At 33.7% G+C, this 15468-nt stretch overlaps 1 protein-coding gene across 2 annotated transcripts in view; it reads right to left on the bottom strand.

Moving 5' to 3' along the window:
* Positions 1 to 8: 8 nt before the first annotated feature.
* The window catches only part of LOC148285801 (uncharacterized), a 35618-nt gene continuing 20158 nt past the window's right edge, over positions 9 to 15468 (bottom strand). Inside the window, exons 13-42 of one of the 2 annotated variants that reach the window (XM_088224324.1) lie at positions 13185 to 13275; positions 11578 to 11705; positions 11310 to 11486; positions 11054 to 11178; positions 10761 to 10908; positions 9311 to 9553; positions 9077 to 9230; positions 8659 to 8988; positions 8395 to 8555; positions 8178 to 8303; positions 7829 to 8053; positions 6976 to 7287; positions 6687 to 6858; positions 5535 to 5661; positions 5336 to 5450; positions 5039 to 5197; positions 4122 to 4343; positions 3745 to 3888; positions 3468 to 3635; positions 3082 to 3237; positions 2805 to 2903; positions 2466 to 2618; positions 2221 to 2355; positions 1653 to 1804; positions 1289 to 1406; positions 1092 to 1204; positions 717 to 876; positions 466 to 578; positions 278 to 389; positions 9 to 193 (exon numbers count right to left, since the gene is read on the bottom strand). In XM_088224324.1, the coding sequence (XP_088080450.1) occupies positions 128 to 193; positions 278 to 389; positions 466 to 578; positions 717 to 876; positions 1092 to 1204; positions 1289 to 1406; positions 1653 to 1804; positions 2221 to 2355; positions 2466 to 2618; positions 2805 to 2903; positions 3082 to 3237; positions 3468 to 3635; positions 3745 to 3888; positions 4122 to 4343; positions 5039 to 5197; positions 5336 to 5450; positions 5535 to 5661; positions 6687 to 6858; positions 6976 to 7287; positions 7829 to 8053; positions 8178 to 8303; positions 8395 to 8555; positions 8659 to 8988; positions 9077 to 9230; positions 9311 to 9553; positions 10761 to 10908; positions 11054 to 11178; positions 11310 to 11486; positions 11578 to 11705; positions 13185 to 13275 (4704 nt within the window). In that variant the 3' untranslated portion in view covers positions 9 to 127. Of the gene's footprint in view, positions 194 to 277; positions 390 to 465; positions 579 to 716; positions 877 to 1091; positions 1205 to 1288; positions 1407 to 1652; positions 1805 to 2220; positions 2356 to 2465; positions 2619 to 2804; positions 2904 to 3081; positions 3238 to 3467; positions 3636 to 3744; positions 3889 to 4121; positions 4344 to 5038; positions 5198 to 5335; positions 5451 to 5534; positions 5662 to 6686; positions 6859 to 6975; positions 7288 to 7828; positions 8054 to 8177; positions 8304 to 8394; positions 8556 to 8658; positions 8989 to 9076; positions 9231 to 9310; positions 9554 to 10760; positions 10909 to 11053; positions 11179 to 11309; positions 11487 to 11577; positions 11706 to 13184; positions 13276 to 13839; positions 14666 to 15468 lie in introns of both variants that reach the window. The other variant, XM_088224250.1, reaches the window with a different exon arrangement.

The following is a 15468-nucleotide window of genomic DNA, read 5'->3' as shown; positions in this document are numbered from 1 at the left end:
TACATATATTTAAATGATATATATTTTTTTATTATTTATAAATATTTTAACATTATACCATATATATATTAGGTTTTAATTATGGAAGGGAAATGTGGGCTTATAAATAATACATATTAAATAAAAATTATTTGGCTTTCCTTTGTAGTCCGGGAGTCACACTCATCGCTCGAGATTGCATTCCAATATCACTCTAGAAAGCAAAAAAGGTTGATTAAATTTTCCTATTCTCTACTAAATAATATAGTTCTCTAGGTTGTATCGGACAGCTACTTACAGCCGGGGAAGCTCGTGCAATCTGTGTGGAGCTGCCGTTTCTAGAGAGGGGTCGCTGTAGGGAGTCTGAGCGGGAAGCTACGGGGGTACTGAGCTCTTTTCTGCGCTCCTTACTAAAAAAAAGGGAAATATATGTATCAATAAGCCGGGCTCCATTTTGACTCACTTCATAATTAGTCGGTACCATACTTAATGCTAGACGAAGATGACCCTGGACCCCCTTTCCTGGAGAACATATCAGAGATTCTCCCTCGCAAGTCTCTCTTGCTACCGGAATTACTCATGTCAGAATCTGAACCACCCTGTGAAAATATATTAGTTAATATATTATATTATGATTAACATACATATTTGGATACATTCTTTATTTCATTTGTTTCAAATTTGCCACAAAAGTTTGTTGGCCTGAGGAACTGTATCTTCCATGAGTACTATTATACCTGTGAGCCTATTGGAGTAAATTCAGCAACTTGGGGTCCAGCAGTATCGTCAATAGAACGGGATTTAGTGAGACGTTTGAGTTTCCCGAAAATTCCCTTCTTTCTCTTCTTGTCGCTTGCCGGCAACACATCGCTCTGTGTTGAACCACCCGATAATCGACTGGAAAAAAACAGTGTATGTATAATTTACATTTATGCAGAAAGTTTAAACATTTCAGCGATAATTTATTTATCATCTAGTGCGTGGAATACAGATTTTAATGACAGGAAAATTTAGTATGCCGAATATCAGTAATAATTTGTACTAAATTAAATATAATATATTTCATGTAGATTCATCAAGCTGACTACAAAAACCTTGAGATGAAAATATACCTGTCTAAACTAGTGTCTCTCTGCATTGTGTAGTGTCGATTACTATCCAGGGCCTCGGTATCCAGAGATTGAAGGGAGGACATGCTATCATCATCCGTTTTCCATATTTTCCCCTAAAACAATTATTTTATTCATCAGCACAAAACAAACTCGGGTGCTATGTTTAGTACACGTAAATAATATAATAAAAACCTTACCTGCTCATGGTTAGTCTGCTCCAGGGAGAGAGACCTCTTTTTGAGAGATGGAAGAGCTCCATTGCCAGACCTCGGTGTTACAGTGAGGATGGTATCTCTAGGCTCTGTAGAAGCTGCCCTATAATTTAAAAAAACATCAAGTCTGAATACAATGGTGTCTAAAGTGAATAATTTCCAAAAGCAAGTAAAATATTTCACCCTGAAACTAAAAATATTAAAGAGAAGCTTATTTGAATCGAGTGTACTATAATATAATATGTATGTCATGTTAATTCAAATGGATTAAAATTATTCATAATATTAGATAGATTATATAAAAATTGAAAGATACACTAACAAAAAACAGATCAAATATTGAACTTGCCTTCTCATATTGGCTTGTCTACGCTGGCGGTCGCTAAGTATGACCGCTCGAACATCCTGCGAAGCCGACTTCAGTCTAGCCATAGGACTCTGAGGACCAGGCTCTGATTGAATATCATCAGGAGTTGCTTCGCGGGACCGAGATTTGCTCGACTGAAATAATAAAATATTTTCATTTTAAATAAACATTGTGTTTAGATACCGCAGATCAATTTTTATATTGTAGCTTAATCATTTGAACATAGCTGTTTACACTGTTAAAAAAATGCCCTTAAAACCTATATGGGGATCTAAAATATAATAAATCTAAAGTGTTTTCGAATAATGACTCAACAAGACGCCTTGGTGTTTCCCATTGCTATTCCTTCGGTCGCTACCTTTTACGAAATCAAATTTACTGCATTTTGAAAATGTTTTATAAAATATTTATTTTTCATAATGTGTACATTATTTAGTAGTATTTCCATAAAAAATTACTACATATTATTATTATTATATTATGTATTTTTAATATATCAATGAATAGTAACGTAGTATTAAAAGGCCGTGAACGTATAAATCAATCCTACCCTATTTCTCCGTGGCGGGGTGGGAGTTATATAGCCGAGAGTGTTAGGGACAGGTTCCTTATTCAAGTCCTCTGGAGCCATCTTAGTTAGCTCATCCACCAGCTCCAACAAATAGCTCACCTTTCTGTCCTCATCCTGTAACATTGTCACATTTTTTACATTAACTTTGATTTTTTAAATGCGTATATTTAATATACATTTTTTGATTTACAAAAATACGTCAACTAGTCCTTGATAATAGTAACCTGCTGAGAGCGCTTGAGTGCTGCCATGGACATCTTGTGCTGCTCTCTCTCACGGTCGTGGCGTTCCTTCTCCCTCCTGAGCTTCTCATTAGTGGTCCTCAACTTGGCGTGTGCATCACGTAACTCCAACAAGTCACATTGTAGCTCCGTAATCTGTAATAGAAACATTTAACCATATACTGGACTAATAAGTAACATTTTAAATCTAGTCACAAATAAAGTCAAACAAATCATTTTGAAAAACTGAAATTCTATTTGCATTACAAAACATTTATTGTACTCTATTAATTTGTATATCTACTAACATAATTTATTTTATAAGTAGTATAAGAAAGATACCTTCTTTTTATTTTCATCTGTTTCTTCTTCTGCACCTCTCTTCAGCTGATCTATTCTTCTCTTCATATCTAACTTCTCTTTATCTCGTTCTCTCTCCACCTAATAAATAAAACATTAATTTATCTCCTTGTTTTTCTACTGTCAGCACCAAGCAGCCAATCAAACTTTTATCCCGTCGTCTACTCTTCTCTCTCTAATATCCAACTGAAGCCAATGTTAACTTAAAAAGGATAACTGTATAATAAACCTTTACCATCTTACCAAAAATAAATATTACCTCAAACAATGTCTGGCGAAGATCTCTAGCGAGTGTTGAAGTCTCCTGAAGCAACCTCTGCTGGTCTTCACGCTCCTTATGCCAAGCCAACTCAAGGCGGGTCTTCAAACCGGGGATCTTAGTTCTTCCGGAAGCTACCAGACGTTCTTCCTCAAACTGAGAGAATAATTATTTTTACTCTTTCGAAAGTTGACTCAATGTTTTACATTTCTTTGATGAAAAAAAAATCTAGTAATTTTAATTACCTAATAATAATAATAACTGATGCAGTAATTTTTTTTAATTTTCCATGAAACTGTTAGGGTCTAAAAAACTTATTTTATTGTTTAAAAGTAAATCTTAAATTATCTAAACTCGTCTAATGTATTTCGTAAGAGTTATATTACCTCGTTAAGTTTAGACTGCATCTCGGAGAGTTTAATCTCAGCAGTGGATCGCTCACTGACGAGCTCCGTACGAGCTCTGGAAGCTTCCATACGAGCCTCACACAGTCCGTCCTCCAAACAGGCCATTTGCTGCTGTAGGCTGGCAATACGAGACTTGCTTTCTTCGAGCTAAGAAAATAAACATAATTAAGTTCGACCAGAATCTTCACTGAATGAATGAATTGAATGTTGCTTTTACTTTTTATTTTGTAAGAAAGTAATTGTCGGTTTAACTTACTTCTTCAAGGCTGGAAACTGAAGATCTATTGCTATTCTTACTATTGATTTCTGCACCACCATTAGCTCTCATTTCAGACATTGTCTTGTGAGCTCCATCCAACATTTGCTTGTACATATCTCTCTCTCGCTTAAACCTCGAGACCTTTAATAAAAAGTGGATATAAATAAATGGTCATGACTGGTTAGGTAAACCAATTAGTTTATGATTGCAGAGTTGATTGTTGGTTGTTGAACTTAGTGGCATTTATTCATGGATGATATACAAAGTCATTTTACCATAAATCTGTACTTAATCAGTTTTACCTGTCAATTGACAATAGCATAGTATGATAATTTTTCTGTAATTTCTAAAGAAGAAAATGAAATTCCAGTAACCTGCGTTTGAACAGACTGCAGTTCATCCTGTATAGACTGCATCTGCGCCTCGTATCGCAGTTTGCACTCGGCCACTTCTGACTTCTTGGTCTTGTCAGCCTGCGCCAGCCGAGCCTGGAGGGACTTGAGTTCCCTCTCCATGTTACTGTTGTCCATAGTGAGGTTCCTCTGTACCTTGGTCACCCTATCGTAGTCATCAAACTTCTTACGGAGCTCATCACTCTGACAAATAACAAAAATATTACATTCATCTTATTGTTGATAAATGCTCTCGAGTGATAGTGAAAATGAAGTTTTAGTTTAATATACACATTTCACATTAATCTTGTTTTTTTTTACAAATCATAAACAAAGCCAGATGTTGAAGTATCGGCCTCGTGGGGTGATGGTCAGCGCGTTTGGTAGGCGCGCGATTGGTAGGCCATGCGAAAGGTCTCGGGTTCGATTCCCGACATGGTTGATATTAAATATTTATTTGAAAAGGTTTTTTTACCCTAAAAATATTTAGAAGCGCGAGATTGATCATCTTACCTTCATGTAACAAAATGATCAAGAGACGCTGCGATTGGTGTACCAATGCAGTGCCCTATGCACCATTAGGTGTGGAAAGGGGATGATGATGCCATTTGGCAATAAGCCTGTTAATTTACAATTTATATCATGTACAAAAATTTTAATAAATAAATAAAATGTTACCAAATTCTCTACGCCACAATGGCGCACAAACTATTCAAAATGTAACGACTGTTATTTTTCTCTTACAATTTCCATCTAAAGCAGCTTTATGCTTCTCTGTAAGCATTTGGTACTGGTTGCTCTATTCATATTGTGATATAGAACTGACAAGAGACCGACTGTCAATTACCTTTAGTTTGTAATGAGTCAACCTCCCGAGTGGTATGCATTGCAAAGATTACCTCTCTCTTGAGCGCCTCCTGCAGGTGGTTACTGACGTCTCTCTCCTTGGTCACATGGTCCACTTCCATCTCCTTCTGCTGGAGTCGGGCGGTCAGTCTCGCCTTCTCCACTTCCCACCCTCCTCCGCACAGCCGTTCTTCCAACGAAGACAGTTTGTCCTATACACCGTACCAAAACAATTAGTAAATAAAATTTCTCTACAATATTCCGACACTCAGAGGAAATTCGATTTATTAAGCCTGCAGCAAGAACCTCAGTCAATGTATTTTCAATAATATTGACTTTTATTTGAATACCTGCATATCCATCTTTTCTTTGATCCATGCATCAGTCTTGGCATTGTATGTGTCTTGTAAGGATTTAAGTTCTGCAGATGTACTTGATATTTCTTTCTGTAGTTGTAACACTTCCCTAAAAAAAGGAAACAGTGGCTTTAATTTTCATCTGTTTTTGTAACAATGATTGCGTCGACATTAAGTACAATAAGTATTTTACCCTTGTGCATTTTCTTTCTCGATTGTCAGTTTAGCCTTTGTGACGACATGTTCCTCCTCTAATATCTCATACTTGGATGTTAATTCATCATACTCCTTCTTCTCGGTTGCAAGACTAGATTCCATTTCTGAAAAAGTTGACGCAACATTATTTATTTGACAATTGTAGTCTGCATTACTTTACGGGTTGTTTAACCTATTACATAACGCAGACTGTAAATATGAAGTAGAAGTTAATAAATAGAAAGCATATAGCTGCAGCGAAGAATTGTCCTATCAATGGGTGGATTATTACATTTAACTTTTGAAATATGCTCGAAAATAATTCAATAGAATATTTATTTTATATTATTGGAAACCCAACAGAACAAATATAAGATACATATTTATGAGAGCGGTTGAATTATTTTTTTAACACTTAATGTCACAACTTGATAAGTACAAAAGTATATCATTTGATACTTGGGTCAGTTACATATATATATATATATTTTTTTAACTTGGAAAATAAAACCTTTACATAACCCTTTCAAGATCAAATATTTAAAAGAGTAAATGTTGCATTTTTGCTCAACGTTGTTCTACGATCACAATGATATTATAAATACATTTCACAAGGTCCAATTAGAGGCTAATAATTGTCACATAAATGTAATAAATAATTTAAAATAACTAATCATTTACTACTTGTAATATTATAAATATGTAAAAGTAATTAATATTTATTTTTTAAAATAATAATCTACACTTGAATATCGGCCGCACAGTTGCACATTATAATATATATTACGAATATAACTTACCATACAGTGTACTTATGATGTGCCTACATACAGTACAGGCTCCGGATTCAAGGCATAACATCATAACTTGAATTTATTTTATAAATTTAATTTTAAAGACATATTATTATGATTTCAATTGATGATTACACATATTGCAGGTTTTATTTACAAATGAGTTTTGATACGAATTTGTGGAACATTTATAATTTTAAATCAATTTCGGTTTCTGGTCTACGCTACTGTTAAATATTATACATGTACTAATAGGATTTTCATCTGTCAACCATTAAATCCAATGTTCACAACTCTACCATGGCCTACTCAGTCATAATCATGTCATAAAATATAAGCAAGTTAATTTTATTTACGTTTAAATTTCATTTCGTATTCCTTCTTCAGATCTTCAATCTTCTTACTGCCTGCGCCTGATGTCTGCTCTAATGTCCTCAGTTTACCCTTCAGAGTTGCGAGTTCAATTTCTTTGTTCTTCAAATCTTTGTCGTGAATTACTTTCATTCTCTCTAGTCGCTTCCTCTCAGCCTAAAATTATATGTTTCCATCGAATACTTATGTAATATTTATAAAATTTAAAATAAATACAAATATTTGCAATCGACACAAAAGGCTACTTCTATTATCGGCTGAAGTTTTCATTACCTGGAAATCAACATCCAATTCTGATACCCGACTCTGCAGGTGGCTGGCCTCCTTGGCTTGCGTCTTGACCCTCGTGTCTAGTTCCTTCTTCTCGTGTTGCAGTTTTAATACATCCTGTTTACTACCGGCCAACTCATCCTGCGCCTTTATCAGGTCCTGGTGTTTACTCAACATATCCTGGCGCATGCCAATCAGCTCTTGTTCCTTGATGGTCACTTCTCTTCTCGCGGTTTCTAAGTTCTCTTTCACTCGGGCAAGCTCTACTTGAGAAGCTCCGTTTGAAGAGTTTTTGTCTGAGGACATGGACTCCTCCTGCAAAGTTTTATAAATACTTGCATAAAAGTATAAAAAGCATGTTAACAGCTTATTTGTGATAAAAATTATTTCTTCATTTTTTAATTACCAAAATTAATAAAAAAAACACAGCAGTATTGTTAATTTTTTTTTTTTTTAAATAAGGAATAATATTTTTCAGACCTTTTCCAAAAAATATATTGGGTGTTATGTATTATCAGGTAGGCAGTTTAATGTAGGTACAACATCTAATTGGTCAAAAAACAAATAATAGTGTATATTATAAAGAATTTTTATTATTTGATATTTACATACTTGTTTCTTACAACAAATTAATGAAGTGTGTTAAATTTCAGATGCAATGTTACTATATTATGTATATGTATACCATATTACGGATAAATAAGGAGAAAACGGACAATTACACAAAATGTATAATCCAATTCAATAAAAATAACTTCAATGACAACCAAAACAATAGTATCACGGGAACAAAATACTAGACAAACATTCCAGGAGAACATTCAGAAGGGTCAGATAAATTCCCATTTCATTTTACCAGTTGCTTTATATGCACAGCCTTGGCAGCTAACTGGGACTCGAGAGTCACAGCCTTCCCTTCCAGCTCCGCCAACTTCTCCTTCCATGGTGTCTCTACATTCTCCAGTGCGGATTCTACCTCTGACAACTTGGTCTCGAGAGCTTCTCTCTCCGATAGCCAATTGGCTGACAGACGCCTTTGTTGCTCGTTAGCTTTATCACTTTGTTCTTTCTCCTCCGAGAACTGTTATTTTTATGGAAAGTAATTATGTTAAACCTTTTTTTCCTTTTTTCTAATAAAGTCCATTAATGATCTACAGAATTCATAGATATATCATGTATACATATATGCCAAATATCATACTCACATCTTTCTCCAGTTGCGCGACTCGTTCTTTTCGAACAGTTAGCATCTTTTCAGTTCTTTTGCATTTGTCTTCCGAATCCTTCAATTTTTTTTCTAATTCTGTAATCTTCTTCGCTTTATCTCCCACCTGCAATGATATTTTGAAAAATAATAAATAATCGTTGATTTCATAGTTATTTTACATCCCATATGAACATATTACGTAATATAATTCATACCTCTTTAAGGAGTTTGCCTTTATCTTCTTCAGTTCTGGCAGCTGTTTCCAAATCTTTCTTCATCTTAAGAATTTGTTTATCCTTATTCTCAAGATCTGATTTTATTTCTTCTATTTTTTGTCTTAAATCTGACACCTCAGTACCTTTGTTATTGGCCATTTCTAAATTATCGGATAAAAATATTTTATTTAACATGAGTTAAAAAAAAAAACAACTAAGAAATCCGAACTATATTTCTTTATAGTTATAGTTTGTAATACTTACTGAGATCATTATTCAGTTTGGAAATCTGTTCATCTAGCTTTTTGTTACTGTCCTGCATCTTTTTATAGTCATTCCTGGCTTGGTCCCTTTCTTTTTCGCAGGAGGTGTATTTATCTGCGAGTGACTTTTTCTCTTTTTCAAACTTAATAGTTATCTCATTTACTTTATTTATTTCTGTCTGCAGTTTCTGTTTATCATTAGTTACTTCAGTTTCGTTCTTATTGAGCGAGTTTCGTAATTCTCGGATAGTTTTTTCCATTGATTCCATTTCAAGCTGTTTCTTTCCTACCGATTCAATATCTGCATTCTTCATAACCACGCACATTTCACCTAAGGTGGAAAAAATATTTATACAATTTTTAAATGTTTCAATCAGTTTTATCGCAAAACGCTTTTAGAAAATATATCAATTTAATACCTATTTCACTTTCCAAATCTTCAACCATTTTTTTAAGTTGTAATTTCGTTGTAAAATCAGTTGGTTTCTTGGGAGTCCTCGGTTTGAATGATTTAATTGCATCTTCTTTCAACTGCTTAATAAGTTCTGCTAATTTGTCTTTTTCATTTTCCACCTTCAAAAAACACAAATATGAATAAGATTTTATGCTTTATGCATCAATATGTACTTATTTTTAAAAAGATTATGACAAACCTTTTTCATACTCAATTTCAACTTATCGAATTCTTCTTGCTTGGCTTTCAATGCTTCAGTATCCTTTTTAGAAGATGTTGTACCGAAGGTAACCTTCTTTTCTGGTTTATCTGCATCCTTCGCTGTTTCTAGTTCCTTGATTTTACTCTGGGCTTGCAGAAGTTCCTTTTCCAGCTGTGCTATCTTCTCAGTATTTAGTTCTAGAGATTTTTCAGACTTCAGGGTTTTCGTACCCCTGAGCAACTGCAGAATATTTTTAAAAAATTAGTTACATAAAATGATGCATGTTTTTTTTCTATTACAATCTACTATTATATATTTAGTTCATGTTATAACTGTAACTTTACAAAAAAGAAACTAGCTCTTGTGCTTGGAGAGTGAATTTCACTATTACAGTTATTTAGTAATTTGGAATTATATAATTTCAAATATACACGAGAAAAAATTATACAAACTAAAATAAAAAAATAATAAAGTAATTCTAATACTCATAAGCTTGGCGCATTATTACTCTGAGTACTGATAATAGAATGTTGTTTTCAAAAAAAAAATTTAAATTTACTTTGAATTTATTTAGCGATTTATTAGTTTTAATAGTTTTTAATTAATTGGGGAGATTATTATAACATTTTATTCCTTTGAAAACAAAACTATTTTGACTTGACATGACCATGACTTGTGCGGAATTTAGACATTATTTTGGTTTCTGAGTGACTTATGCATCTCAAATTCGTTTATTTTTTCTTCTTTGTAAATCTGTACAGTGTAATTTATTTTGTACATAGTGTCTACTGTATGAACTTTAAATAATTTGTATAGATTTTCCGTATTTGATGTTAAGGGTTTCTTTAAAATTACTTTGAAAATTAATCTTTGTACTATTTTAAGAGGGTTTAATATATTGGCATATGCACCACCCTATCCAACAATACCATATTGTAATAAAGATTGCCGGACTGGTGGTGTAATGGTCAGCGCGTTTGCCTACCATGCGAGAGGTCTCGGGTTCGATTCCCGACATGGTTGATATAAAATATTTATTTAAAGGGTGTAAACACTAGAATATATTATAGTCCCTGGACTGGTACCTGAAGTGTAAGACTAATCATTTTACCTGCATGTAACAAAAATTACCAAGATACGCTGCGATTGGTGTACCAATGCAGTCCCCTATGCACCATTAGGTGCGGAAAGGTAATTATGATGATAAATAAAGATTGTACAGTTGAGTAATAAGCTATTTTTAAATTATTTTTCTTAAACTATTCCTTAACATAATAAATATGTATATACATTTTCTAATATGATTCACTAATATGGTTCACTAATATGATTCACTAATATGGTCTTTACATTTTATGTTTTGGTCTATGTATACACCTATACAAATATATAAGTTAATTGATTTATTCGAGCGTACTGAAAAATTAATAAATATTTTCATATCTACCTGTAATTTATTATTTTCCGCTTGCAACTTTTCATAGTCTGCTTCCAAGGATTGATTCTTAGCTGTTAAAACAGATGCTTCTTGTTCTATAAGTTGTAATTGTCGTTTAAGATCAACATTTTGCTGTTCATTAGCTCCATCCAATGACCTTGAAATAAATATTTTGATAACAATACTTTGTAACTAAGGGATTGTTTTTTTAAAACTACATAAAATTGACAATTTATTTACGATATTTGGTATTTTAAGGCCATCTGTTCACTGAATTTTAAAGTTATTGATAAAGAACATACTTGCTTTTGACCAGTGAAGCTTTTGATCTCTTCTGTGTCAAGCTAAGCTCCGCATGAAGTCTTTCACAATCCCTCTCCTTTTCAATTAATTTCTTCCTTATATCAGATATTTCACCTTCTAAAACCTTAAATCAAAAATTAATTCATTGAAACTATGCATACCTACTTTAGTTTCATTTTTCTTCCGATTTGCATTAAAAATACAGCATTCTGAATGTTTTAACTTATACAAAACAGCATTTATTGGTATGAATACCTTTATTTTTTCATCTGACAAGTTGTTACCCTTATTGCCAAATATTTTCTTTGTGGTGGATAAAGGAGTCTTAACATTGGCTGCAGTTAGTTTTTCTGACATGTCTTTCAGTTGAGTTTTAAGTGATTCCCCTTCGTGCTCTAGCTCCTCCACCTTTCTTCTAAGCACTGATGCTTCCTTGAAGAGCAAAATAGCAATTAAATAAATGTTTTAACAAAAAAAAAAAAAACAGTGTTCTTAAAGTAGCAAAAAAATTCTCGGATCTTACCTGTTCATTAAGTTCGAGGAGTATTCTCAGTTCAGCCGGATCCTCTTCATCAGAAATACCTTCATCCTTTTCTACAGCATTCTCGATAGTGAGTCTGTTTGTGGGAGGTGTCGGAGATAACTTTCGACCTACAAAAGATGAATAAACAACAATTTCAGTTACTATAGTTAATTGTAAAATCAAAACCGTAAAAAAAAGTAAAATCATTAGCATATTAGAATAAAAAAACACTTTTTTTGCAATAATTGAGGGCGGGTTACAGGTTATTTAGTACAAAACAGCATTATTTATTGATATTATTCCTATCCTTTCCTCGACCCATCCTTATGGTACCTACCTTTAACATCAAGACACAAAAACAGAAGACTGGATTGATTATGTTTGACATTGTATAGAATCCTTATAATCGTAGTGAAGAAAAGTCATTATCAAAAATGGTAAAATAATTAATAGTGACACTCATCCAGTATTGAAGTGTTCTTCACTGTTGTGCATTATCATCACATTAAAGGTAGATCCACTCCCGTGCTCCTTTCCTTTTCTCAAATATTCCATCCTTTTACAAAACTGAATGATATTCGTTTTTTTATTTACATATTACAGTTCACTTATTATAACACCAACCTGCTAAAAAATAGAAGGGGAAAATCGAAATATTTGGGTTCAAGAAAAACTCAATAGGATTAATATAAAAATCCTACATTCAGAAAGCAAAACAGAAAACATAAAGAAAAAAGCTATTGCATTAGTTAAAGCACACATATTGTTAGTTAAAAACTGAATATGTACTGTTTTTTAAGTGTTTTGTCAAATACTACGCGCAACCAACATTATTTTTAGATTAAAATAAAATTTTATAATAGCTGTACGTTTTTGCTACTGCTTGTTAAAATGAATATTTATATAAAAATATATGTAAAGTAACAAATAATAATGATAATTATAAAATGAAACTTCACATTGTCACACAGTAAATGCACTTGCAATGTTAAGAATTAAACATATTTCACGTTACACCACAACTGCAGAAAATGGCTACACGATCAGGTATGCTCAAAGGGTTAAGTGTTAATTTAGCCATCGCAAAACTTTACAGAGGTAATTGAATAATAAGGAAGTTCAGTATTTTTTTTATTTATTAAACTAAGCCAAAACTATTTTCAAAATATATTTATGTACCGTACTATCAGCGCTATGATTTTTTTAAGTATTTTGTATTTTTTTAATTACTTCACGTATGACTTCTTAAGTTCTCTTCCCCTTCTTCTGGATGAGTTCTGCTGATTGGTCAGTTTACTTACCGTAAACCAGAAATCTATCTCAACTCTCTTATCATTGGTTGATTTGGAAGAACTAGTGATTTTATGCAAAGTAGTTTGTTTTTATTAAAATCATTTTTATTCTTCGAAAACTAAAATGAAATTAAAACCATTTTTGAACTTCGCCTTGCAATTTGATGCTCTAATTTTTACTATGCTCTATTTAAAGAATATATTTTTTATATTCAATTTCCCTTGGGGCTGAACTTCCTCATTAATGCTCAAGGACACACAATACTCTGGGGATATTTAGGAAGCGGGTAAAGGGTTTCACGTTTGGGAACATACTTCTGGCCTTGGTAGCCATTTTCTTCAGCTGTAGGACCAGTGATTCATTGTCATCCTCTAGTCGAGACCCCTTTTTACGCAAGTTTATTCCCTGAAAACGGTACAAGTTATAAACAAATCAATTTAGGGTATTATGTAATCTCACTGTCTTACAAACTACAAGCATTTTTTTCAGTGAATAAATGTTAAAATCATAGATTAAAAATTTCCGGAGATTATATTGTACCGAATTACTATAGCTTTATACCATTATATTTGTAGACTATTAAAATTATGATGTACTGTTGAGTTCTGTTAAAACAACACATGTAGAAATAGTTACTTACAATCAATGATAAAATTTTACAACTACTAGAGTAATTAGATTATTTAATAAACAATAGACACAACATTAATGTTCATTATGGAAGTACATATCTGAATAAGATTGTAACCAGTGAAATCGCTCCAAAGTGTAAAAAATTGTAAAACGTACCATGAAACACTACGGTATATGGACCAGAATTCTAGCCCCTCAGTCATTGTGACTACGTCGTTTAATCGTGAGACGCCCCTAAATTTTGTAGAGTTAAGGTTACAATCTTGTTCTAAATGACTGATTTGTTATCCGGGTAAAAGGGCGGCACAACAAAGTGATAATATATTCCATCAGTACCTATGTAAGGTAATCTTCCCGCCATTGCGCTGAATACCGACATGAAGGGATAGGGGAAACTCTGGGAGAGGGGCTCGGTAGGAGGTAGGGTCGGGCTCAGGGGAGGACTTTGAGAGCTCTCGCGTTTCGGTCTTTGCAAAGACAAAGATTCTGAAGTTATTTCAGTCAACACGCCTTCGGTGGATAATATCTTCACATCTTCTAGAGAAACTCTAGAAGTGGAAATATCATCCAAAATTAACATTGCTTCGGTCATTGTGGATTGGGAGTTACATTTAGAAAGATTATCGTTTGTTTCTGTTTGTAATAACGAATTTTCCACTTTTAAGAGTCCATCTGTTGAAGTAGCAGTATCTCTACATAAATCTTGTATTGTTTGCGTATTTATTTCTGAAACAATTATCTGATCTGTTTGTACCGCGGCATAGTTGACATCTGAGGAACATTGGATCGATTGATGCTCAGAGTTAAACGACGTATTACAAGACGAATCAACAAACATAATGTCATCAGTCTGACTGGCACAGCAGTATTGATCCTGTTTAGTTTGAGTGACTTTATTTAAGCCGAAAGTAATGTCACTGATGTCTAGAGAACTGAACTGTTTTCCCATTGCCAGCTGCATTTGTAGAACGTGAAGCCTCTGTGCCGTATTCTGGTCCACCGGTTGGACTTCTTCATCCAAATCCTCTAAGGAGCGAGATGGGGGTATGAGATCGGGGTGGGAGAATACGGACGTTTGGGGGACGAATGTGGAAGGGTGAGGATGGACTCTGCGAGAGGGGGAAATCCTCCCACCACCTTGACGTTCACGGTACCAACTGGCCTGTGAGTGAAAAATATTCTGAGATTTCCAAATTTTTAAACTTTTAATACCTGACATAATTTTTCCCACAAAAATCTTTTAGCTAGCTAAACAACTCTATGCCAGCTAAAATTTGCCCTTTGGCAAATGATCGAGGAAATGCGGTTGTAGAGGGGTGAATGTATGGCAACCCAACGCATCAGAGGCAATATGCCAAATTAGTGACACTATATTAGTTGTTACTCAGAGCAGCTGCAAACAACCAATGGACAGCTCAAATCAATGATTATGCTTGAAAGTTATTTAAAGTACTTAAATCTAAAAAATCTAATTCGTACAGTTATTTTTTTTGTTACATGAAGGTAAGATGATCACTTACGCTTCGTACGCTTCAGGTGCTAGCTCAGGCACTATGAAATATGCTGTAAAAGCACCTGTTTAAATCAATATTTAATGTCAACCATGTCGGGAATCGAATCCGAGACCTCTTGCGTGTTATTAATATTATGGATAACTTACATAGTGCCATTTTCGTAATAAAATACCTCAAGGGCGCGTGGTAGGCAAACGCACTGACCATACGGCCACGAAGAGTACAATTTTAAATATATATTATCATTATTACCCTTTCCGTATCCAGTGGTATATAGGGCATTGCATTGGTACATCAATAATGTAGCATATTTCGATCATCTGTTACATGGAGGCAAGGTGATGAATCTTACGCTTCAAGTGCCAGTCTAGGGATAGTGAAATATTGCAGTGAATCACCCTTTAAATAAATATTTCGTGTTGACCCTGCCAAGAATCGGACCTCTTGATGA

Source organism: Micrasema longulum, unplaced genomic scaffold (genome assembly GCF_059751315.1).
Source record: "Micrasema longulum isolate JH-2025_06_02 unplaced genomic scaffold, ASM5975131v1 h1tg000004l, whole genome shotgun sequence".
In the NCBI taxonomy this organism is placed as follows: Eukaryota; Metazoa; Arthropoda; class Insecta; order Trichoptera; family Brachycentridae; genus Micrasema; species Micrasema longulum.
The sequence above is the reverse complement of the archived record's forward strand: the minus strand, read 5'-3'. Positions and strand labels throughout refer to the sequence as shown.